The sequence below is a fragment of the Sapajus apella genome, unplaced genomic scaffold, assembly GCF_009761245.1.
Source record: "Sapajus apella isolate SASKATOON/1434 unplaced genomic scaffold, GSC_monkey_1.0 scaffold30, whole genome shotgun sequence".
Classification (NCBI taxonomy): domain Eukaryota; kingdom Metazoa; phylum Chordata; class Mammalia; order Primates; family Cebidae; genus Sapajus; species Sapajus apella.
Window position 1 is genome coordinate 15,172,738 of NW_022436970.1, and position 25,458 is coordinate 15,198,195.

Genomic DNA, 25,458 nt, shown 5'->3' on the forward strand with positions numbered 1-25,458 from the left:
CTAGAAGCCATTATCCCCAGCAAACTAACGTAGGAACAGAAAACCAAATACCGCATGTTCTCACTTGCAAGTGCAAACTGAATGAGAACACATGGACACAGGGAGGGGAACAACACACGCTGGGGCCTGTTGGGGGGTGGGGTGGGAAAGGGGGAGCATTAGGAAAGATAGCTAGGCTTAATACCTAGGTGATGAGTTGGTTAAGTGCGGCAAACCACGTAGCACACATTTACCTTTGTAACAAACTACACATCCTATACATGTACCCCAGAACTTGAAAATTTTTTTTAAAAAGGAGAGAATATAGACAATTTCTGAATGACTGCTTTTAGAAGAATTTTCAGCCATCTTCAATCTTTCACAAAATAAAGCAATATTTAATACTATTTATGATGCAGGATTATGAGGAAAGGTATTATGCAGAATATCTTGATGGTGAAAAAAAAAAACAAAAGCACAGAGCAGAATCATGATTCCAATTTTGCTTCAGGATAAATGGCCTTGGGAATGTCAGTTAATAATCTCAAAGCTTCAGCCTCCTCTCATTTTAAGGAGGGATACTTCATCCCTTTCCTATCTTACAGGAATTTTATGAGGATTTAAGTAGATAAAAGTCAATGAGTTCTGGGTCAAATGCCAGGTAAAAATCACTAAAGGAAAATAAAAGTATGGAATATTTGAATTTGGCTGAAAATAAGGAAAAGGCATCATATATATATATATATGTGTGTGTATATATATATATATATATATATATATGTGTATATATATATATATATGTGTATATATATATATATATATAAAAATATATATAAAACGTATGTTAAAATTCTCCATAATTTGTACTAGACCAAGTGCAGATAAAACAAAGAAGGTATTAATGGATGATGAACAACATTATTTCTTGAAAAGGAAGCCCAGACTTCCTAGGAGAAAGTAGAGGATATTCTTAAATTATTTGTTTGGAAGAGCAGGGGCTAGAAGATGGACATTAAGTTGAACCCTGGGGCTGGGCAGAACTTTTACAAGTAGAGTTTAATAACCTAGCTAAAGGAAGGAGAAAGTAAGTTATAGAACTATAAAGCAGTCAGCTTTGTGAATCTAATAAAAAAGCTTTGTGAATCAAAACACCATTTTCATGTATAAAATGCTACTTAAAAATGGAACATGAAAACATGGGCAAGGAACACGAGTAGACATTTCTCAAAAGACATAAAAATGGCTACAAATGTTCATAAAAAATGCTATACATGGCTATTTATTAGGGAAATGCAAATAAAAACCACAATGAGATATCTTCTCACACCTGTCAGAATGGCTATTATAAAAAGATGAAAGGTAACAAGTGCTGGTGAGGACATGGAGAAAAGGGGACCCTGAACACTGTTGCTGGGAATGCAAATTAGTACAACCATTGTGCAAAACAGCAGGGAGGTTCCTCAAAAATTTTAAAATAAAACTAACCCAAAACCAGCAATTCTGTTTCTAGATATTTACCCAAATGATTTGAATCAGTGTCAAAGAGATGCAGTTCTCCTATACTGACTGCAGCATGCTTCGCAATCATCAGTTTATGGAATCAGCATAAGTGTTTACTAACAAATGAGTGGATTAAAAAATGTGGAATACATATACAATAAAATACTATTCAGTCTTAAAAAACTGTCATTTTCAGCAGCATAGATGGAATTGGAGAACATTATGCAAAGTTAAATAAGCCAGGCACAAAGAGACAAATACCACATGTTCTCACCTATAAACTCATAGAAGTAGAAAGCAGAAATTGGCTACAAAGGTAGGGGCTGGGGACAACAGGGAGGTGACAGTCAAAGGGTACAAAATCTCAGGCAAGAGGAGTATATTTTGGTTTGGGGTTCTACTGTGGCAAATATAGTTACTAATGCTGTATTGTGCATTTCACAATTGCTAATACAGTGAATTTCACATGTTCTTACCACAAAAAGGATAAGTCTTTGAATTAATGGTTATGTTGGATTGATTTATTTCACCTGCATTCATAAATTACAGTATCATGTGCCCATAAATATAAATTGTCAACTTATGGTACAGTTAAAAAGTACTTAAAGATACAAGAGGAAATGGGCAGAAACATGCTAATTAGTCATTTGCAATTAACACATTCATATCATGATACAGATTAGAAATTAAATAGAGAAGGAAATGCAGAGGGAAGTGTTTATCAGGTGTATATTTGAGTGTGTGTAGTAGACTCTACATCAATATGTGTATCTTTTTAAGTAACTATGAATTGTACAGAAATTGGTCATATATTAGGTTAAAATGAAAAATAAACTTCAATATATGGAAATTACTCAGTGCATGTTCTCTGATTACAAAACATTAATTAAAAACTAATAATAAAAATTGCACAGATGGCCTGGTGCAGTGGCTCATACCTGTAATGGCAGTGCTTTGGGAGAGAGGTGGGAGAATTACTTGAGGGCAGGGTTCCAGACCAGCCTGGGCAACACAGTGAGATCTCATCTCTATAAAAAAGAATAGAAGTGTACAAAAAAAATCATTACCTTAAGACAATATATACAAGCAATACTTTATGTAAGAAAAGAAAATAAAGCTACAATTTACAATGATATAATTTTAAGAAAGAATACCTCCTATTCTGCTTCATTCAGAAGCAGATGCTTTTACCAAATGAAATTATAATTAAAAATACTTAATTTGAGAAGGTTAAAAAAAGATCAAGATGACAACCTAAGAAAAACAGCAGGTGGAAATTAATTAGCACAAACAAAGCTGAAAAATATAATTTACATAAATGAAAACAAGTCACTGATAAAAATATAGAAACAGTATCCGAAGTAAAACCCAAATATATAAACATATGAAAGGACTTACAAAAACATTTTTTTAAAAATTCTACAAGAATTTGATGGTTTTATATTAAGATGTAAACATGAAATAACCTAAGGAGAATTGATGACTTTTTGGGGAACAACAGTCATAATTCTACTTATACATAAGTAAGCTAAAGTCCCTATATGGCATACTAACCTGTTTAAATTTTTTCTCAAAATTCTTTAGTATTGAGATTTGTTAGTTTTAGTTGCAAAGAGCAAAAATAACTTAATGCCTTTCAACGCAAACATAGTGAGTAAATTTGGGACATAGCAAGGTAGCCTTTTGTATTTATTCAGGGTCCACTTAAGTAAATGGAGCCTGTGATAGACAGTTCAATGGAGGAAATTTAATACAGGAATTTAGATTCAAGAGATGGGAAGAGTAGAGACAACCAAAGATTAGCAAAACAGGAAAGATGCTACCAGCCCTGCTTCCCTTGCCTATTAGTTTCATGGATGTTGGCAGAAAACACAAAAAACTCCTGAGTCAGAGACAGAGGACTTTATTCCTATGGCACAGAAAGCCATCATGAGTTTCATGTTTCTATAGGTTTCCCTGTTGCCTGGTCCCAGAGGGCCACATGGAGCAATCAAGGTGGATGTGGCTACATATTGCTACAGCCAAGGATCCGAGTTAGGAACTCCCAATCCTGTCAGAGCGCTGCTGGCAACCCTGCCCAGCCTTTGCCTTGGAGGAAGATAGGATCTATACTGCCCTGGTCAGGAAATGAATCTGCCCCCTGCCCTGGAGGAAGACATTCTATCTATCTACCAAGGCTGTTTGCTACACAAACATAATTGAAAAGATAGTAAATAACAAAAGTGCAAAGCCAGAGTGACACAGGATGAATCGTTTCTTAAGAATGACCTTTTCAACCAAATGTCTTCCAAAGTTCAGGGGAGGAGAGAGATGAGGATTGGAATTTCTCTTGGATATCTACAAAATCTCATATTTACAAATTTTTTTAAAAAGTTTATTTAGTTATATATTGCCTAAATGGGAAAGAATACAAGGAACCCACCCTTGTTTCTATCTCTATGAGAGCCCTCTAAATCTAAACCTCTTTTCTGGTCGGGGAGGAGGGTCTCTTCTCATTAACTTGAGGACAGCATAACTCTCATCTGTGTCAGTCAAACAAATATCAGTGCAGTCTCCATACAGCACACTTTGGGGCTACATTATTTTCTTAGATTGTTGACTTTGTGATGAGATGTGTTGGTTGTCCCATCAAATAAAACAGATGTTTTAACTACTCTCCAGGCTTAGTTGAGCTGTGATCTCTACTCTTTCCAGATGCTAAATAAGTAACCCCCAATTCATTGCTCATATCCTAGAAAACTGCTGTTTCAATAGAAGAGAAGGGAGAGAGAGTTAAAGCCCCCAAATGGCAGAAAGTGATGGCAAGTTTATCAAGAAGTGAATCAGTGCTTCCTAACCTAGCTGATTTCTGCGTGTATGCTGAAGCATCCTTTCTAAATCCTGACCCTATGCAAAAAGGAGAAGCAGATGAGCATTGCCTTCAGGAAATAGTCTCATAAATACCAAGGGAGTTCTGGAACAAAGGTTGCAGAATTTTGTATAGCTATTTCAGGAATTTTTTTTTTTTTAAACTAAGTCCACTGAAACAATCAGTGCAGCAGACCCTTGCAGAGAAGGAAAAAAAGAACTTTGAACCCATGTATCCATCTTAATTTCTTAAAATACATTGTTTAGAAATAATCTCGCCGGGCGCGGTGGCTCACACCTGTAATCCCAGCACTTTGGGAGGCCGAGGCGGGTGGATCACAAGGTCAAGAGATCGAGACCATCCTGGTCAACATGGTGAAACCCCGTCTCTACTAAAAATACAAAAGATCAGCTCGGCTTGGTGGCACGTGCCTGTAATCCCAGCTACTCAGGAGGCTGAGGCAGGAGAATTGCCTGAACCCAGGAGGCGGAGGCTGCGGTGAGCCGAGATCGCGCCATTGCACTCCAGCCTGGGTAACGACAGCGAAACTCCGTCTCAAAAAAAAAAAAAAAAAAAAAAAGAAAAAAAAGAAATAATCTCATATAATTTTTATGTATTTATTTGCAATATAGATAGAAATTGCCTTTTTTGATAGACATACTTTTATGATCCTGGTCAAATTGATGCACTGCTCTTTCAATTAGGAAATTACTATAGCATTTTAAGTTTTGTTTTTCTTAATGCTTTTAATGGAAGCATATTATGAAAATAGTTAAGGATGTGTGTCCTCTTGTTGAAGCCTGTCATCAAAAGAAGTTTTACACCTGTAATCCAAGCTACTCAGGAGGCTAAGGTGGCAGAATCGCTTGAGCCCAGGAGGCTGAAGTTGCAGTGAGCAGAGATTGCACCACTGTACTCCAGCCTGGGCGACAGAGACCCTATCTCAAAAGAAAAAAAAAAAAAGTTTTAGCGAGAGTATAAAATTAGAATCAACAAAATTATCTAATAAAAGTGCTTGAAATACTATCTTAGTCATTGAGCACAAACAGGCCAATTTCTAATACATTGCTTAAAGTTCATAACATTAAAAATTGCCAGTTAAACAGTTTCTATAACTCTTAGATTGCCCATGACACAGTACTTAGTTTGCTCAGCCTGCTATAACAAAATACCACCAACAGGTTAAACAGAAATTTATTTTCTCACAGTTCTGGAGGCTGAAAGTGCAAAAAGCAAGATCCCTGGCCGGGTTGGTTTCTCCTGAGGCCTCTCTTCTTGGCTTTAAATGTGTCCTTAAATGTCTCCTTGCTGTGTCCTTAATGGCCTTTTTTTCTGAATATTTATCCCTGTGTCCCTTTCTTTTTATCTAAGGGCACAAGTTCTATTTGATTAGGGTCCCACCCTTATGTCCTCCTTTAACCCTTCATTAACCTCTTTGAAAGCAATGTCTCCAAATATAGCCATTTGGGGGATAGTGCTTCAACATATGGATTTGTGGGAGAACACAGTTCAGTCTACAGCAGTACTCAATACACAGATACATGTGGGGAATGGACTCTTCTGAAATCCAGGGGAACATTTAAGACATCTGAGATATTGGGGACAAGATTTGTATCCCTGGCAAAGATCCCAAGAAAATCCACAATCAAGCTTTTAAATACAAATTTTCCAGTTTTAGCAATTAAGGAAGTAGAATGAAGAGAAACCTCAGGAACAAATAAAAAGAATATCATTAAAAGCATCCTAGAACATGAAAACAATAAAGAGGGAAAACTAGAGAAACATGAGTTGTAAAACAATACAGGGAGATTCAGAAGGAAATCATGTGTAAGAACTATTATCCAGTGTCTTCCATGTATGTTTCCAACAAACAAAAAATGTTTACTGTATGTCCTTGATACTTAAGACTGACCACTTGGGAAGAAAAACGTCTCCCAGAATAAAAAAGAAAAAGCACTTTCATCACATTTTGGAAAGGTTACTTTACCACCAATGACCTATTGTATGCTAAGTAATAAATTATATTAAAGAAAATAAGTAGACAGAACCATGATTAATATGAGATTTATGGATTGTTATTAATGGGCATTGCTGACAGGAATTGAAGATTTACGTGTTTAAGTTTGTGCCTTATATGGGAAATTGGCTTTAAAGACAAAAGTCGTATCTTTCTCCCAATAATGCTTTCACAAAATGAGCCTTGCCTCTAGTCCTTCACGGTGGTGGATGATGGACTTCCATTCGTATGAGGACGTTATGCATGTTTTTGATGTGCATTGCCCTCCCCACAGAGTCCCCCACTGTTAGGTCTGGGGTAAAACTGGAAACGTCCATTGTTGATGCAGGATTTTTTGCTCCTTAGTTCAGCTAAATCCAGGTTCTTGTCTCACAACCAGGAAAAATGAGGCATGCAAACACATTGAAGGATGAGGAAAATGGAAAGTATTAAGCGAAAGGGGAGCTCTCAGCCAAGAGAGGGGTCCCACCATCCAACTCCCACTTCACAGATTGAACACCAGCCCACCACACAGGAGCTGAAGGGGCCAGGCTCCTCCCCTGTATCAGGTGTGAATCCCTGGTGGCTCCACCCCATTTTTTTCAGTGCCCATGTGGGCCCTTAGTCTGAGCCACCCTACGTTGATGTCCCTTACTGTGCATGTGTTAAGGGACAGAATTTTTTACCCTGGGCATGTTTAGTCAAGTCCCCTATGCAAAATGACCTGGGCAGGTCGGAGGCTCTCCGGGACCCTTTTCTCATGTGCTTAGGCATTTGGCTGTCTCCTGCCCTTACTGTTGTTACCAAACTGCCCAAACATTCTGAAAACGCTGCTCTATGATAACCCAGAAATTTGTCTCCTTAGAACCCCACCCCTATAAACACCAACCACAGGATGTGGATGTAGATAGTTCACCCATTTTTGTAATAAGAAGGAAAACTTTGAAGTATACCAAATTTTGAAAAATAAAGAATGGCTGCAAAGTTACCATTTGGATCCATCTTTAAAAAAAGAAAGATATTTCCACAGTGCCAGACTTTTAAAATAGACTGAGTTAAGACACTTTTGTGGCAAGACATAGCAGCTCCAGAAATGCCTTACTACTAAGAAAGTAAAATGAAATAAATACGTTCAAGCTCTTTAATTACAGTTGCAATTAAAACATAAGAACCTCTTAGTTTTATGTGGCCTTGAAAGACCTGTTGTGTCATATCAGGTACTTTCCTGATGGCATCTTCTATGAAGGGTGGTAAGAGTCAAATCCAATGCTAGATGCAGAGTATGTGACCCATCCAAGCATCAAGGGCCAGGCAAGGAGTGTGCAGGTGCACAGTGGGAGGTACACACCACAGTGAGCGGAAAGGCATGCAAAGCTTAGATTTGACAGAGATGATCTTTCCAACTCCCAGCTTTGCCAGGAATCAGGCATTAAATAAAGAGAAAATGTGAGACTTTATTAATTAGAAGATTGCTCATTGTTTGTCAAAAAGTAAGTATTTGCTCAGGTTGGATCAGAGACACTGTATGCCAAGACTAAATAAAGCTGTTTCTTGAAAATGCAATGTAAACTACTATTTTCTTTGAACTAATCACATGCCCGAGCAAGGGATGTGATATCACTTCTCAGCTGTCCTTAAAATGTATGTTTTGAATAAACAAAGATGCCATAATTTTATCACAGCGTTTCTCAGAGAATATGCTTTTTAATATGTGAAAGATCCTATCACAGGAGCAAGGAAGAAGGTCTATCTGAGAAAATAGCCATGTATAAGGATAGAAGTGTAAGAAAAGAATTTGAGAGATTGAAATGAGTCAAAACAAAAAATAATGGGTATTCTGTAAATTTTTCATGGGTCTCCGCTTCTGAAGGGGCTGGCACCTTCATTTTCACAAGTCTGTAAATTGTAGAAAGCTGGAAGTAATGCAAATAATTCTTGTCCATAGAAATGTAAATAACATGTCCGGGAGAGTACAATTGATCATGCCCTGAATGTTTGCCAGCATTCCCCACTGCTATGTTCATTGGAATCCTTCCTTTCATCTTACTGTTCCCCTCTTAATTAACGAGTGACAACATTAAGTTGTTTACAAGTATTCCTTTCCTATTTTTGAGTAATGATTTTACTTTTAAAAAAGTTACCCTTCAACAGGGGATTATGCAGGTATCTATAACAGATCCTACTGTCTGTCACTCACATTTAACCCTGAACATTTAAAAGAGCAGATTTCAGTTTAATATCTTAAGGCCCAAAACACATTTTCTTTTCTCTTTCAGCTTCAGACAAGCTTGACTGAACCAATGACATTATCCAAATCAATATCTCTTCCTCGCAGCGCATACTGGCATCACATCACCCGTCAGAACAGCGTTGGTGAAATCTACAGTTTGCAAGGCAAGTCACTTTAAAGTAAGAAAGCAGCACCTCCATTAGCTTCCTCCAGGTGGACTGAGTCATGCAATTTGCTTTGTATTTGCATTGCTTGCTTTTCCTCCATTCCCACTTTTCAGCTGTCACTGGCCACAGTGGGAGCTGAGATTTACAGTGGCTTTTAAAAGCTATCATTTCATACGTTCATGGCAAAAAAAAAAAAAAAAAAAAAGAAATTCCAAAAATCACTGTGAGGGTGAAGGACTCAATTTGGCACAAGAACTTGACTAAAACACTATACCAAGCACATTATCAGAAGCTAAAAGCTAATGCTGAGGTCTGCTTCATGCTGGGTTTTATGAAGGATTTCTTTTTTTGCATCTTTTTTTCCTTGAAAGGATTAACTATCAGTTCAGGAGGCTGACTTCAGGCCTTAAGGCTCTGCCATAAACTGGTACATAAACCTGCCCATGAAATTCTTAAAGTTTAGCCAAAGCCTTAACATCGAAACCATTTGAAGAGGGTGCAGGGTAGAAGGGGCCACGTGTAGATACTTTGCCTTTGTATTTTTCTAATAATAAATGGTCACTTAACTAGCATAGGAATAGCTTGCCAGATGAATCAAATTAATAGCAGATTTTTGACTAACAGCAGTAGACAGCCCAGCTTCAGCAGTTGTCTTCCTGTTCCTTCCCTTTTGTTTTAAAAAGAATACTCTTATCCTTTAAATAAAATATTTGACTACAAGCAAATAACAGCTGGCCAACACTGCAGGAAGCACGAAACTAAGAAAATAAGGCTGAAACACCCACAGCCAAGAGCATTTACTCATCCAACAAACATTTACTGAGCACCATAGACTTGAATGTAATAAACACCCAATAAGTTTGAGGAAAGAATGACCAAATATCACCCTCAGGTAGTTAAGCATTCAGAATATGGTTTTCTTTCACATGTTAGCTTTTGCTCACTATTAACAATGCTATAAGTTGAGACAAAAAGAAATATTTCTGTTGCAAACAAACTGAAATAATGTCTTTATAGCAATATTTGCTTGCCAGGGTTTCCAAACTAGACTAAAGGAGTTCAGTCATGGAAATTAATGGTTAAAGATACGTTCTACAAGGCAAAGCAGTTGGAATGGTTTTAGTCACTTACTGAAGGCAACTGTGTTTTGTATTTTAAAGGGATTCTCTTATAGCCGTACGGGTCCGCAGCAACTTCAATTCTTGCCTCCTCAGAAGGAATTCCACTGAGGGGCATAGGCAGAAGTAGAGACGTAGGCAAGTTTCAGAGCAGAAGTGAGCATTCATTAAAAAGCTTTAGAACAGTATTGACCGCCTGTATTTAAGGGTTATCTTCATTATTTGTTTGTATGAGAAAATATTTAATAGAAGGATTAGAGGGTTGAGAAAAGCACGGGGTGGGGACTGGATTGGCAATTTCAAGAATTGGAAAGAGAAGACGTGTGTCTCATGCCTTTACATCCCTCTTCAAATGCCAGCAGCCGTGCAAATTGCCTGCGTCATGATTATGCAAAATTAATCTTGCCCATTTCTGTGATTAAAAGTTAGGAAATATGCTTGTAATGCGAGTTTATTTTTATCTAAACCTATGTAGATACGGATATTCTCTTAAAAACTGGAACTATAAAATATTTAAATGGAAAGATCAAATGTGTAAGCAAAAAAGTGAGATTAATGATATTAAATCCAAAAAACGTGGGAGTAGGTCAGAAGTAACATAAGGACAACTTTAGATTTGTCAAGTGTTTGATCTATAATTCCAGAAATTAAGAACTATTGTTTTCATGTTAGTATGAAGGAAGCTTTTTATGAAGACAGAGAAAAGACAAGCTGATACACAACTTCAGAAAGCTTTCTTGTATAGCCAATAAAAAATTAGAATGCACTGGAATGTTCTAAAACATTGCCAGAGACTTCCTGAAGATGTTGATTTGTAGTATAGATGTAATAACTAGTTGAAAAATACTTATTTATCTTACTAATATTAATTTCCAACAAAGTTAAGGGCTTGACATGCCTTGTCAATTACAGCTTACTTAAGTGATCTCAGTATTTCATGTTTCTGTTTGATAGCGACTGTAGTTTTTATAGAATAAAAATCAGCATTGACTAGGGTAGTTACTTAAGTCAAATATTTATAAAATATATTCAATGGAAATTACATTTCGCTACACTGTGGGTTTACTTTTTGTACCGTGTGCTTCTTAGAGTAATACATTCTCCCACCCTGTATACCCCTCACTGTTAAATACATAGATATAAAAATTTAAGTATCCAGATAAGGGGATAGATGATTGATAGTAGACAGCGGTAATATAGAGGTGGATAAATAGAAAGATGAAAATATAAAGTTGCTAGTCATACTTTGATAATGGTCATTTGTTTCATTCCTCTTTCATTCTGTTGTGATAGTCAAAACAAGCAAAGAGCAAGGTACCTCGATAGTTTTTTTTGTTTTTTTTCCTTTGATGCTAGTCCCTAATGGAATCAGGGCAGAATAAGATACTGAAAATAAGGAAGAAATAAAAATAAATGCAGACCCTCAGCACCCTTCCATACACCTGTACCTTTTCCACAAAGCTACACTGAAAAGTCTAGTTATGCACCAAGCATAGTGGCTCATGCCTATAATCCCAGCACTTTGAGAGTTCGAATTTTTTTTTCCCAGAGCAGAAGTGAGAATTTATAAAAAAAAAAAAAAAAAAAAGTCTTAGAACAACAAAGAAAAGGAGAGAAAAAAAAAGAAGGAAAATTTACCTTGAAAGACAGCCGGGCAGGCGACTTGAGAAACCAAGCACGCAGCTTGACCTCTTGACTTCCGGTTTCAAACGCTGGCATACTTCCGGGATCTTGCATTACGTCTCCCTACACCTGAAATCTTATTGGGAAGCTGCTGATCAGTTTTAGGTGTTTTCTATCTATTAGGCCCCTGCCTTTTTCTGGGGCTGGCCGTGACTAATTATTACTTTAGAAAAACAGTTAACAACCTCCTGACCATTAGCTGATTGTTGCCCAGCACTCCTGGTGTGTGTTGGGAGGAGGGCTTCTCTCTCTTGCCCCGCTCATACATGACTAGCTACCTGCTGTAACATTGCCCACCTTAAGAGACCAGGACCCCAAATCTTTGGGGGTAAATGGATGCAGGTCAAACTTCTGTAACTGCTTCCTGCTGACAGAGGGGTGGTCGTGGTTCTGTGGATCTTGGCTCCTTGCTAGCTGTCAGGGCTGAGTTGGCTGCATGAGTTGATGAAAGTAGTATCCAAGCAGGTCCATGGGAGACAGGGGCAGGATTTCACCACTGTCTTGTCTCACTGATGGGCAGTGCAGATGTCCCCTCTAGAAAGGTGACTCTTGAATATCAAGAGGATGATTTTCCTCACTGAGGATTGTCTGGAGCTCAATCTTTCCCCAATGAGAATTGTCTGTTCCTCACTAGGAAGGTATCTGAGTCAGGTGCACCAAATATGTTAGCAGTGGCAGATATCCAAGTTACCCAAGTTACCAGCAGCGAATCCATACAGGTCTGCAGCAACTTCAATTCTTGCCTTCTCAGAGGAAAGAATTCTACTGAGGAGCATAAGGCAGAAAGAGAGATTCAGGCAAGTTTCAGAGTAGAAGTGAACGTTTATTAAAAAGCTTTAGAATAGTAAGGAAAGGAAGAAAAGAAAAGAAGGAAAGTTTAGCTTGGAAGAGAGCCAAGCTGGCAACTTGACAGAAAGGATTACTTGAGTCCAGGAGTTTGAGACCAGGCTGGGCAATATAATGAGACTCCATCTCTGCAAACAACAATAATAACAATAAATAAATAAATAATGCAGGGTATGATGGCACGTGCGTGTAGTACCAGCTACTCAGGTGGCTGAGATGGGAGGGTCACTGAGCCTGGGACGTTGAGGCTCCAACGAGCCATGATTGCACCGCTGCACTGTAGCCTAGGCTAAAGAGAAAGACCCTGTCTTAGAAAATAATTTTTAAGAAGTGTAGTTATTTTGAATCTCTCTTTTCCGACTGTGCTCCTTGAAGTGGCATTACCTCTTCTTTACAAAAAGGAGAATATTGTCAGCCCTCTGTCATCATTGATTTTACCAAATCAAAGTAAAAGCCTGGCAATGTGGGAATATATCATTGTCAAGAAAATCGCAGATAGCACTGAGGAATAAAAATATATCTTTAGAATTTTCACGTATTTTTAGGTGAAGTTGGATCAATATGAAATGATGAATTTAGTGGACCTCATTCAGAAAACAAAAGTGGGAAAGTTTTATATAAAGTTTAAGAGATTAAGATTCATTAATAAGCAGCACATGTACTGAAATTTTTTTAAATGCTTGGCGTGAAAACAAATCCGTTCTATAGTAAGACTTACCTGTAACTTCAACTTCAATTGCTTGTCAGCCTCAAAGCTTTGACCTAGCTGACCAGCTGTATTTTTTCTGTATTTTGCTGTATTCATTTCTCTCATCCATTGCTAGATACACCCTTAAAGACTGACATATCAGTACTGAGATTCTGCACCTACCTTCATCTTTGGAGCATAAGAATCTCCAATACAATCTGCCTAATCTTTCCATGTTACTCCCAGAAGGGTGCTCTGAAGGAATAAGTTAATGTGATTTCACAATTGTATTTTAGTACCTGTAGTCTGGAATCAAAAGAGTGAAAAAGGGAATAATTAGCTTCTAACAAGCACATGTTGTTCTAAGTACATGGCAGCTACTCTTTAAAAATCTGTGTCCCTAAGTGGTTTGCAGTAGGTTCAGTTATGCCACCTCTTCTTGCGGAAGTGGTAAGCAGACATTCGTTTTCTTTTTTGCCAGATTATCATAAGGATAGTTAATTTGTATTAGAAGGTCATTTTATATGTATACTTCTCTAACTTCCTCTGTACTTATACAAAATGTTTATATCACACTCATACTAGAGATGTTGTCTCTAGATTTAGGAAAACCTAAACCGTAAAGGGATGAACAGGATTTTAAAGTCTCCACTCAGAAGTGAATACTTCCTATTTGTTTTAATATTCATATCATTGTATTTCCAAGACCTTGGGAAATATAGTAGGAAATGTTTTGAAAGCCTGAGGAACACTCATTTAAAAAAAAGAGAGAAAGAAATGCAGAAAAGTTGAGAAGGGGTACAGAGGAAGGGGTAAAAGGAAAGAAAAAAAACAAGGAAATCAAATTACTGAGTTTTTCTTACTTTAGGGCTCTCACCTTGACTTTTAATCACCATTAGACATATTTAGATGACAGGCTATACAGCTGGGTCTTTAAGTCAGGATTCGTGAACATGACAAAAGCATTTTTTGAAAATGACAAACTAGGAAAAGCCATTGACGGTACAGGTGGGCTGCAGCCACTCAGTAAATCCTATTGAATTCAAAAATGAATTAGTAGTGCATTATAAACCACACATGGAGAGTGTGACATCAGGACACGTCTTCCTCCATGAGGGTGGACCTGAGAGAAGTTCTCTGCTAATAAAGGAATCGTGTCTAGTCCCACATGTATGTGAGCCACATGTTCTTCTTGAGCAAGGTGAGGTGTTTGTTGGCATTTCTGCTTTTTGCTTTAGGATAACTCTGGCTGAGCACAAATGCTTGCCAGCACTAGTCTTTATTTTCATGAACACAGGAAGCACTGTGAAATGCTGTAGATCAGCCCCTTTAATGTGATGGTTCGGTATCTGTCTCTCTACACCTGCTGCTTTCCCTCGGGTTAGTTCACCATCATTTTCTATAAACTGATGGTGAGAACAGGGGCCAGGAATATGAGCTGAACACAGTGCCCAATGAGCAGGTTTATGGGACCGTACATGATGACTAAACTTTTTCCAATATGATGATATGGTCTAGCTCTGTGTCCCCACCCAAATCTCATCTTGAATTGTAATCTGAATTGTAATCTCCACATGTTGGAGGAGGAGCCTCATGGGAGGTCATTAGATCATGAGGGTGGTTTCCCCTTGCTGTTCCCATGATAGTGAGTTCTCATGAGATCTGATGGTTTTATAAGGGGCTTTTTCCCCAGCATGCAGAACTGTGAGCCAATTACACCTGTTTTCCTCATAAATTACCCAGTCTCTTGTATTTTGTAATAGCAGCATGAGAACAGACTAATACATATAATAATCCCTTATTTTCACACAAAATAATGTAGAATATACTTTGGCTTCTTTTTTTAAAATCAGCTTGAACAACTACACTCTCACAATCAAGAATGACTGGATATACTTTTTGTGTAAAGGTGGTAGCTTTAGGGGTTCTGCTTTCAGTAACCCCCTGATTAATATCCAAAGGCCAGCTCTGCCCCTATATATCCGTAATTAAGCTACAGACCACCAGTGTCAGCGTGGAAGCATACCTAATCGTCAGAGGGCATTTGATGCTCACGGAACGGGTGTCTGTGACTTCAATTTCTCTGAAGGACAGGATGGAATTAGGCAATTAGAATTAGAGATAACCTTCAGAAAATGGTAAATAGAGTTCTGCCATGGATTAAGGAGGTAAATCAAAGGTTTTGTTTCCTCTTTGCTCAGCAGTGACCTTCTGTCCTTCTCTACTGTCCATTCAAACTGCATTGTATATAAATTGCTTCTATTGAGATTTTCTATTTTGTTTTTAAATTACAAAGTTAATAAAAAGCCTCTGGTAGCCAGTTGTTTAAAAATACAGAAGACTGCCACAGAAGTAAAAAGAAGCCTGGTAGCCATTAGGCAGCAGGCCTTAAAACATAAGCCGTTTTCTAGAAGCAACACTTCTGTCTGTTGAACCTTATTTATAAACATTTACTGCATGTCCAAACCTTAATAAAGGTAAGTCAAAGGCAGGAAATGTCTCCCTGGATGTCAGCTTTTAGAGTTAAATGAATCGATAATTCCCTAAAGCAGACATCAGAAAAATGCACAAAATATTTCCACTGTGAAATGTTCCTCACAGCTTGCAGTCTTAATTAATCACCTCCTTTTCCATGCTCCCAGAAACATTTGTGTATAATTTTATTATATCAATGTGTTTGTTTACAAACCTGCTTGTTCCATTGGATTGTGAGGATTGTGAGGTAGTAAATTTGTGAAAGATTTTATCAAACAAACTTTGGGTTTGAATTATCTTGAAGGTATTATCCATAGAGGTTAAAATCTTGAGTTTTGGAGTCAAATAGATCTGAGTTTGAATATTAACTTTACCACTACTGACTGATGCCACTTTTGGGCAATTTACCCAACTTGCCTAAGCTTATTCTTTCATCTCTAATTTTGATCTTCATCTCTAGTATTACCTCTCATGATCTCATTAAATGAGATCATCAACATAAAATGATTCACTATTGTTAACATATTAAAGTACAGTTGACCCTTGAACGATGTGGCGGTTGAGGTGCCTACCTCGCCCCTGCACAGCTAAAACCAGTGTATACCATAGCAAAGACATGAAATCAACCTAGGTGCCCATCAACAGTGGATTGGATAAAGAAAATGTCGTACATATATGCTATGGAATACTACACAGCCATAAAAAAGAATGAAATCATGTCATTTGCAGCAACATGAATGCAGCTGGAGGCCATTAGCAAAAGAAAATTGAACAGAAAAACGAATACTGCATGTTCTCATTTATAAGTGGGAACTAAACATCAGTTACATATGGACATAAATATGACAATAGTAGAAGGAGGAGGAGGGCAAATATTGAAAACTAACTATTGGGTACTATGCTGACTACCTGGGTGACGGGATCAGTCATATCCATAATCTCAGCATCATGCGATATATCCAGCTAACAACCCTGCATATGTACCCCCTGAATCTAAAAGAATAGTTCAAATTATTTTTCTTAAAGAAAATCAATGTACAACTTTTGACACCCCCAAACTTAACTACTAATAGTCTGCTGTTGACCAGAAGCATATGAGTATACATTAATATATGATAATATCTTAATATATACTCATTAATATATTAATTATATACTAATTAATTAATATATTATACACTTGACAATGTATTAATATATGCTCATAATCATTGATTAATGTGTATTTTGATTGACATGTATTATATACTATATTCTTACAATAAAGTAAGCTAGAGATAAGAAAATCATAAAGAGGAGAATATACTTACTATTCATTAAGTGGAGGTGGGTCATTAAATTGAGTAGGCTGAGGAGGAGGAGGAGGCAGAGGAGAGGCTGGTGTTGCTGTCTCAGGAGTGGCAGAGGTGGATGAAAATCAACATGTAAAGGCACTTGCGCAGTTCATACTGTGTTGTTTAAGAGTCAGCTATAAACCAAACCCCCACTATGAAGTTTCACTTTCTGGCAGAGGCAGATAGGCTATCCTACTCCTATTTATTCCAGCGTTGACTTGGAAATGTTATTACAGAGTTTCTACTGTGCTGGAGAAAATGTGTTTTGTTCTAAGGACTATACAAATCTAGGTTTCGGCCAGGCATGGTAGCTCACTCCTGTAATTCCCACATTTTGGGAGGCTGAGGCAGGCAGATTACTTGAGGCTAAGAGTTCGAGACCAGCCTGGCCAACATGGCGAAACCCTGTCTCTACTAAAAATACAAAAAAAAAAAAAAAAGAGAGAGAGAGAGAGAGACAGGCATGGGGGTCACACCTGTAATCCCACTTACTCAGGCACAAGAACACTCTGAACCGGGGAGGTGGAGGTCGCAGTGAGCCAACATCACACCACCGCACTCCAGCCTGGGTGACAGAGTGAGAAAGTCTATCTCAAAAGAAAAAAAATATGCATAGCTTTAATAAATGGTTTCTAGTTTTTAAAGTTTTAGAAAAACTAAATCTAAGCTTAACTCTCACTCTAAGTTTTTAATACAAGGAAAAAAATTCAGTCTTAAGTCTTCAAGTTTTTTATTCTCATCAGTGAGTATAAATAAGACATGGCACCTTAAACAGATGAACCACTTCTTCCATGCCTTCTATTGCTCAGTCCAGGTACCCTAAGGCAAACTAGAGTCTCTTTTCAGACCCAATGGTTGCAGAACTCATGGAAGGACTACATTCAGCTCAGCCTAGTGTAGAGGAGATGCCCTAATCTAAATACACTCATCCACACTCACCTCTGCAACTTACCCTCCTGCCCCCAATCAGTTCTTACTAATTAGCTTACCCTAACTGCCCAGAAGCCTTTCAGAGACCTTTCTTCCTCCATGAGGCCCTGACCTCTTTCCTAAGGTAGAGTAGCATTCTTGGGCCAGTTAATACTACATTGATTCTCTCATACGCTGTGTTCTACTGGCTGGAGCAGAGGTGAACAACAAGATTTACATTACTAATTGAATTATTCTGCACCACCCTAAGCAAAATCTGAAGATGATTCACAGTGTATCTATTAAATCAGCCATCTTTAATCACTTCGTATCAGATATGTGCAAGTAATTACTAAAAAATAAAAGATTAAGAGTTTCCAGATGTTACATTGGATTAGTATAATCCACCAATGGTTTTATTAAAATGAATTGTGTCACTCTCTTTAATTCAAATTTGGTAGAAGTTAAAATGTCTATTCAGTCTATATATTTTTCTCCAGCAAGCTTCCCCCACTGAATATTTTACATAAAAGAGGTAACATATTGAGCTCTATATTAATCAAGTTTTGTGGGGAATGTGTATTAAAGGCATGTCAAATAAATTCTACATACATGTATTTGATTTTATTCAGAAGGGAATAAACAGTACATAATATTCGTTCAGGGAAATGTCAATACAAGCTGATTAATACAGACAAATGTTAATACAGATGGATTTAAACACATACATACACAGAGAAAGAGAGGAGCATCTGGTTCACCATATATGGCTTCTCATCATATTACTTCCCTCAGATATGTATGTATTAGGCTAAGCTTCATAAATTACAAACTACAAAGAAGAACCTAGAAAGAAAAATGTTCAATTGTCTTTTTTCTCCCTACTCTCTGTTTCTTGTTTGATTTTTCTTAATCTCATCTCTGTCTCTGGCCCTTCAAATAAATATTTCCTATCCCTAATTATAGGTTCAATACATGTATTTTGAGCAAGATTTCGTTTATCTTCCTCTGCCTGCCAAGCAGAATATGGCATTCAACTTGATAATGATTGAAAGATATGAAAAGATGAGAAACATCAGGAGATTAACATTCTTAAAATTATACTTGCCAGAGAATAAACTGCAAAGTTGATGTTTATTTAAGCCTGGATATGTCTTTCACATCTAGCACAGTGGGCAGGTGTGAAGAACTTCTTTGAAAGTTCTAGCACCTGCCAGCTGTCCTACAACTAATAGGCACTAACTGAAAATTTCTTGCTTCAAACTTAGAACCACCCAATTTTTGAAACTCAGGAGCATGGTTATATGTTTATGTAAGAGGAATTTATGCTAAGATTTGAAGAGAGAGAGAGAGAGTGTGTGTGTGTGTGTGTGTATTGAATGCCTGTATTTGGGAAGAAAGTATAGCTTGGGAGTACTCTTAGAAATTTTTGGCTGCCATTGTTATATTATATTGGTTTGGTAGGGAGTTTCGAACTTTTGTGTTATTTTTATCCTACTATTCATAATACAAGAAAGAGAATTTTGATATCAAACTGTCAGTGACACAGTATGTATTTTACATGTATGTTTAATGATAAACCTTATCAGTGGGGAAAGGATAGTCTCTCGCTGGGAAAACTGGATATCCATATGCGAAAGAATGAAATTAGACCCCTATCTGACACCATACAAAAATTAACTCAAAATGTTTTAAAGACATAAGGGTTATGGCCTGAAACCATAAAACTCCTAGAAGCTTCAGGTGGTTCTGGCGATGGTCATGGATCTGACACCAAAAGCACAGGCAACAAAAGCAAAAGTAGGTAAGTGGGATTATATCAAACTAAAAATCAACTGCACAGTAAAGAAAATGATAAACAGAGGGAGCAGTCAAACTATGGAATGGAAGAAAATATTTACAAACCGTATCTGATAAGGAATTAATTTCTGAAATATATAAGGAGCTCCTACAACTCAATAGTAAATAAAGATAAACCACACTAATAACTCAATTTTTAAAACAGCAAAGGACTTGGACATTTCTCCAAACATACAAAAGGCCAATAAGTACATGAAAAGATACTCATCACAAATCAGCAGGGAAATGCAAATCGAAATCACAATGAGGTGTCCCTTCACACTTGTTAGCATGGCTAATTATCTAAAAAACAAAGTATTCGTGAGGATGTGGAGAAATTGGAATTCTTATCACCATTGATGGGAATGCAAATGGTACAGAAATGAGGAGTTGCTGTTCAGCAGGTATAAAGTTTCAGGTATGCAAGGTGCACACATTTTATAGATCTGTGTTTAGATAACAATACTGTGTTGTACACTTAAAAATGTGTTAAGATGGCTGGTGGCTGGGCGCGGTGGCTCAAGCCTGTAATCCCAGCACTTTGGGAGGCCGAGGCGGGTGGATCACGAGGTCAAGAGATCGAGACCATCCTGGTCAACATGGTGAAACCCCGTCTCTACTAAAAATACAAAAAAAAATTAGCTGGGCATGGTGGCGCGTGCCTGTAATCCCAGCTACTCAGGAGGCTGAGGCAGGAGAATTGCCTGAACCCAGGAGGCGGTTGCGGTGTGCCGAGATCACGCCATTGCACTCCAGCCTGGGTAACAAGAGCGAAACTCCGTCCCAAAAAAAAAAAAAAAAAAAAAAAAAAAGATGGCTGGTGGGAATGTAAACTAGTACAACCACTATGGAATAGAGTGTGGAGATTCCTTAAAGAACTAAAAGTAGAACTACCATTTGATCCAGCAGTCCCACTACTGGGTATCTACCCAGAGGAAAAGAGGCCATTATACGAAAAAGATACTTGCACATGTATGTTTATAGCAGCACAACTCGCAATTGCAAAAATGTGGAACGAACCCAATTGCCCATCAGTCAATGAGTGAATAAAGGAACTGTGGTATATATGTATACAGTGTAATTCTACTCAGCCATAAAAAGGAATGAATTAATGGCATACTCAGCAACCTGGATGAGACTGGAGACTATTACTGTAAGTGAAGTAACTCAGGAATGGGAAACCAAAGATCCTATGTTCTCACTTACAAGTGGGAGCTAAGGTATGAGGAGGCAAGGGCTTAAGAATGACACAATGGACTTTGGGGACTGAGGGGGAAAGGGTGGGAAGGGAGTGATGGATAAAGAACTACAATTGGGTTCAGTATACATGCTCAGTGATGGGTGCACCAAAATCTCACAAATCACTACTAAAGAACTTACTCATGTAACCAAACACTTGTTGTCCAATAACCTATGGAAAAAAAATTTTTTTAAATGTGTTAAGAGGGTAGATCTCTTGTTAAGTGTTCTTACCACAGTTAATTTAATGTTAAAAATTGAATTGTGGAAGTGGTAACTTAGTGACAACTACAGAGAGAATAAGCAAGTTGTAGGCTAGGTGGAAATCACTTAGTGTGCAACACAAAGAGATTAAGGGATGGAAAATATGTCTTTAGACATATAGAATAGAATGTGAATATTGAACGCAGATTTAATAATCATTCCTAAAGGAGATGATACAGCAAATGAGGATGAGGTAAATATATATTAACTGGTAATTCTGCAGACTAGACAAATAATATGACTTGTCAGATTGAAGAGGTATGTTGAGTTCCAAAAAGAAAAAAAAAAAAAAGCAATTCATACTTTGAAACACAAGAGTAAAATAGCCCAATTCTAAATGCAAACGGAAGTTTTAAAAGCAGAAAGGAAAGACAGATAACCTACAAAAGAACAGCAAACCAGATAGACATCAGATATCTCAATGGCAATGAGATAGAACAGGAAGTGATTAAACGGAGTCTCTAGTTGGCCAAGAATTTTACAACTACTCAAGAAATGAGACCAGATGGAATAAAAGCCAGAAAATAATGAAAACTTCTTCAGATAACTAAAAACTCTTATCACCAACTGAAATACGTCAGAATAAAGACGAAATTGATTCATCTTTGGAAAATGCTGAGTTTACCAATGAAAAATTCCCTAAAGAAAATAAATAATGGATGTACTTAATGGAAAATGAATTTGAATTCACAAAGAAGGATTGGAGTATAAGAAGCAAAGAAACTGTTAAATGTTACCAAACCTAATATACATTAACTTTAATAACAGTAATAGTAATAAAGAGTAAGTTTTAGGTATTAAAAAAAAAGTACAAGTAAAATCGTTGATAGCAGTAACAAGAAATGGAAGGTAATAAAAAGAGAAGTATGGATACATTTATATTTTACATTTGATTTTACTTTTTGGTCAAGTGGGCACATTAAAAATTTAAGTAAACAAAAGAATATAAATACATCTAAACAAGTAAATAGAAGAAAAGGAAAAATTTAAAAATTAATGCAATTAGAAGTAGAGAAAATACAGAAAGAAAAAAGAAGAGTAAATAAATATTATAACAAATAGGCATGATAATAAAGAGAAAACTATAAACAGGTAGAATCAACATAAACAAAAATGATTACATTTTTCTATTATAAAAGAGTCGGAAGGAAACCTTAGATTGAGTTTTAAAACCCAGCTTTGTGCTGTTTCTAACAGAAAACATCTAAAGTTTAAGATACAGGAATGTTGAAAGTAAACTGAAGACAAGGCAAATACAAAGTTTTGGAAAAAGAGGGTAATTACATTTTATCACTATTAAAAAAATTCATCAGCAAGATGCAATATGTCTGAACTCTTGATAAAATTTTCCTTTGAGTATATTTTAAGATTATACACACATATAAAAATGGACAGAATTATTAGATTGAACCAATTGAAACTGCCATAATAGGTCTGTTAAATAGCAACCATTTCATATGATTCAACCAAAAAAATTGAAAACGTGACAATTATAATGAGACTTTTAAAAAGATACATTTTATAAATATTATTTGAATGAAAAAAGTTTCTAAGGAAATAGAAAATAGAAACAGCATAAAACAAGCTTATGCAAAAACAAAAGTCAGAGAATACACATTGTTTTTAAACATTCTTGGAACAGTAACAAAATTTGACAATATAAGATGCCACAAACACATCTTAACATGCATAAAATAATCAAGAGCCTGTAGAACATGGGCTCATGTTTTCAGATCATAATAAGGGAACTTATTAAATATTGGAAATATAAGATAGTGAAAACACTACATCAAAATTTATGAGATGTGGCTAAGTTGGTAGAGAAAATTTTATAGACTTGAATACACATATCTAGAAGAAAATAGGGATGGAAAATTAATAAGCACTCAACCTTGTAGGTTAGAGGAGGACAATACAAAAATAGGAAAAAATCACTTCATCTCACAAACATCAATACTAAAAATATCATCATGACAGCCTAACTGTATGTAATCCAGAAAGTAAGGCTACTTTAACAATAAAATATCAATAAATGATTTTATATTAGGAAATAGAAGCTAAAATTATGGATGATCTTGATAGGTACAGAAAAATATTTGATAAAATTCAGTATTCATCAAGAGATATCAAAATATTCTAAAGAAATGCAGGCATGTGAAAGCTCTATTAGACATGACATCAGTTTCCTTCACTTCTACTTTGATTGTCATAATTACTTAAAAACACAGGATAAAAAAGTAAAACTAACTTCTTTGAAGGCTCAACATTCCGTCACTTACATATTAATTTTTTTGTAAATAAATTTTTCTAAAGATAATTATTTTCATTAATATTAAGAAAAATGTCTTACTATGTTATTGGAGATTTTCTTTAACTAAATTGTCCTTTCTTAAAGTTTCAGATTTACTTTATAAAAATAGAATGTTGAATTCTATCAGAGGTATGATATTCTAAATAAGTCCTATTATTTATGCTAAAAATATACTTTTGGCTTTATACATAAGTGCTTGGCAAAGCACTTTTTCACTTGTAAGTCCTTCACAATGTTCCTTACGTTACCACCAGCCTCTCTTTTATCTAGGCTTGCAAACTGACAGCCATCTTCTGTTTCCTTCTAACCCCAACAATTGACGCAGTTCTATCAATATGCATTAACAGACCTATCACAAAGGACCACTCATTTTGGCCAGAGAATTCTGAGATGATATGTTTAATTCAAAATGACCTCCTTCCCAATCTTCCACCTCTTTTCTGTCATCACCCCTTAGACATCAGAACAAGTATTCGTTCTAGACAGGACTGTCCCCTTCACTGACCAAAAAAAGCAGAAAGCATTCAACATGGTACCTGCTTGTGGATGATAAAAAATATTTTAAAAGAGAAAATCAACAAAGGGAAAACTGAAGAAGAAATAAAATTTTTTAAATATTTCTCTATACGTTCAGAAAACCATGAAGATAGGCATTCTGATTTAATACGTTGAAAGAGTCACAAGAAATCCAAGAACAGGTAAGACAACGGAAAGGATATAAAGCAAACTAAAGTGCACATCAAAGTAAATTGAAATAATAATGCCTCACACAAATAAAACCATTTTATAAGCACTTAGAAATGCAGTAATTGTAGCTGAAAAGAGACTATAGTAGCTTCAGAAAATAAGAGGCATTAACAAAGTAAAGAAATACATTCAGTCAGAGAGTGGGAAAATATATGGATGTGTGCACAAGTCAAATAAAGGAATTGAACATACAGGTGTTCCTGACATAGAGAATAAATACAAGATGTATGTAAAAGTTCCCTGAAATAAAGGAAGACCTATGACTTAACTCAGGTTCTCTGAGAAGGAGAGGCCGAGATGGGTTGAGATGCACAAGAGTTAGTTAGTTAGGAGTCACCAGATATTTGAGGAAAGCGTGAAATAAAAAACAGAGGCCATAGCAAATAAATTGCATAAAAAGGAGCCTGGAAGAGACCGAGGCAGTGCAGAAAGCATAATAAAACCATGCACACAGCAGGCTTACCAACAAGGTAATAAACAGTTCACTCAGGGCCAGATGCAGCAGCTCTCACCTGTAATCCCAGCATTTTGGGAGGCTAAGGTGGGTGGATCATGAGGTCAGGAGTTCAAGACCAGCCTGGCCAAGATGGTGAAACCCCATCTCTAGTAAAAACTGCAAAAATCAGCCAGGCGCAGTGGCAGGTGCCTATAATCCCAGCTACTCAGGAGGCTGTGGCAGAAGAATTGCTTGAAACCAGGCAGCAGAGGTTGCAGTGAGCCAAGATCATGCCACTGCATTCTAGCTTGGGCGACAGAGTGAGACTCTGTCTCAAAAAAATAAATAAATAAATAAACCAAAAAAAGTTAACTCAGAAGTTTGAGAAAACCTGACATGAAACCACTGTAAACTACATGGCTGGCTTACACATAATAATTAGATTGATGATATTAATGCAAACACTAAGTACTGCTTTAAAAATGTACTTATATTCTGAGGATGAAAGGAGGGAACGTGTGTGAGGAAGGAAGGGAGTGGTTCAGACCACTAACTCTTTATATTCCGTAGTAGGAAGAAAATCTATAATATCTAAAAATGAAAAAACTCAGCTTTTAAAACCATTTTTATTTAAGAATATGGAGATGAATATCTGAAGAGATAGCCTAAAAGATTGTGACTGATAACCTCTGAAAATATAGCATAGTACTGCCATTGTTAGTATGTTTGCCTTGCTTGTTTGTTTTGGGACGTGGAACTTCAAACTCCAGCCCCCTAGTGGGTGGAATGGGGATGGAAGGAGCTGAGTGGTCAGAAGAATTTTACTGGCACACTTCTGCTCTGTTTGAA

General features: G+C 36.7%; 1 protein-coding gene across 2 annotated transcripts in view; it reads left to right on the forward strand.

The window, feature by feature from the left end:
• Positions 1-25,458, forward strand: part of DOK6 (docking protein 6) — a 459,594-nt gene that overhangs the window by 368,090 nt on the left and 66,046 nt on the right. For both annotated transcript variants that reach the window (XM_032293886.1, XM_032293887.1), the window contains one exon: positions 8,600-8,717. In XM_032293886.1, coding sequence (XP_032149777.1) covers positions 8,600-8,717 — 118 coding nt within the window. The remainder of the gene's footprint in view (positions 1-8,599; positions 8,718-25,458) is intronic.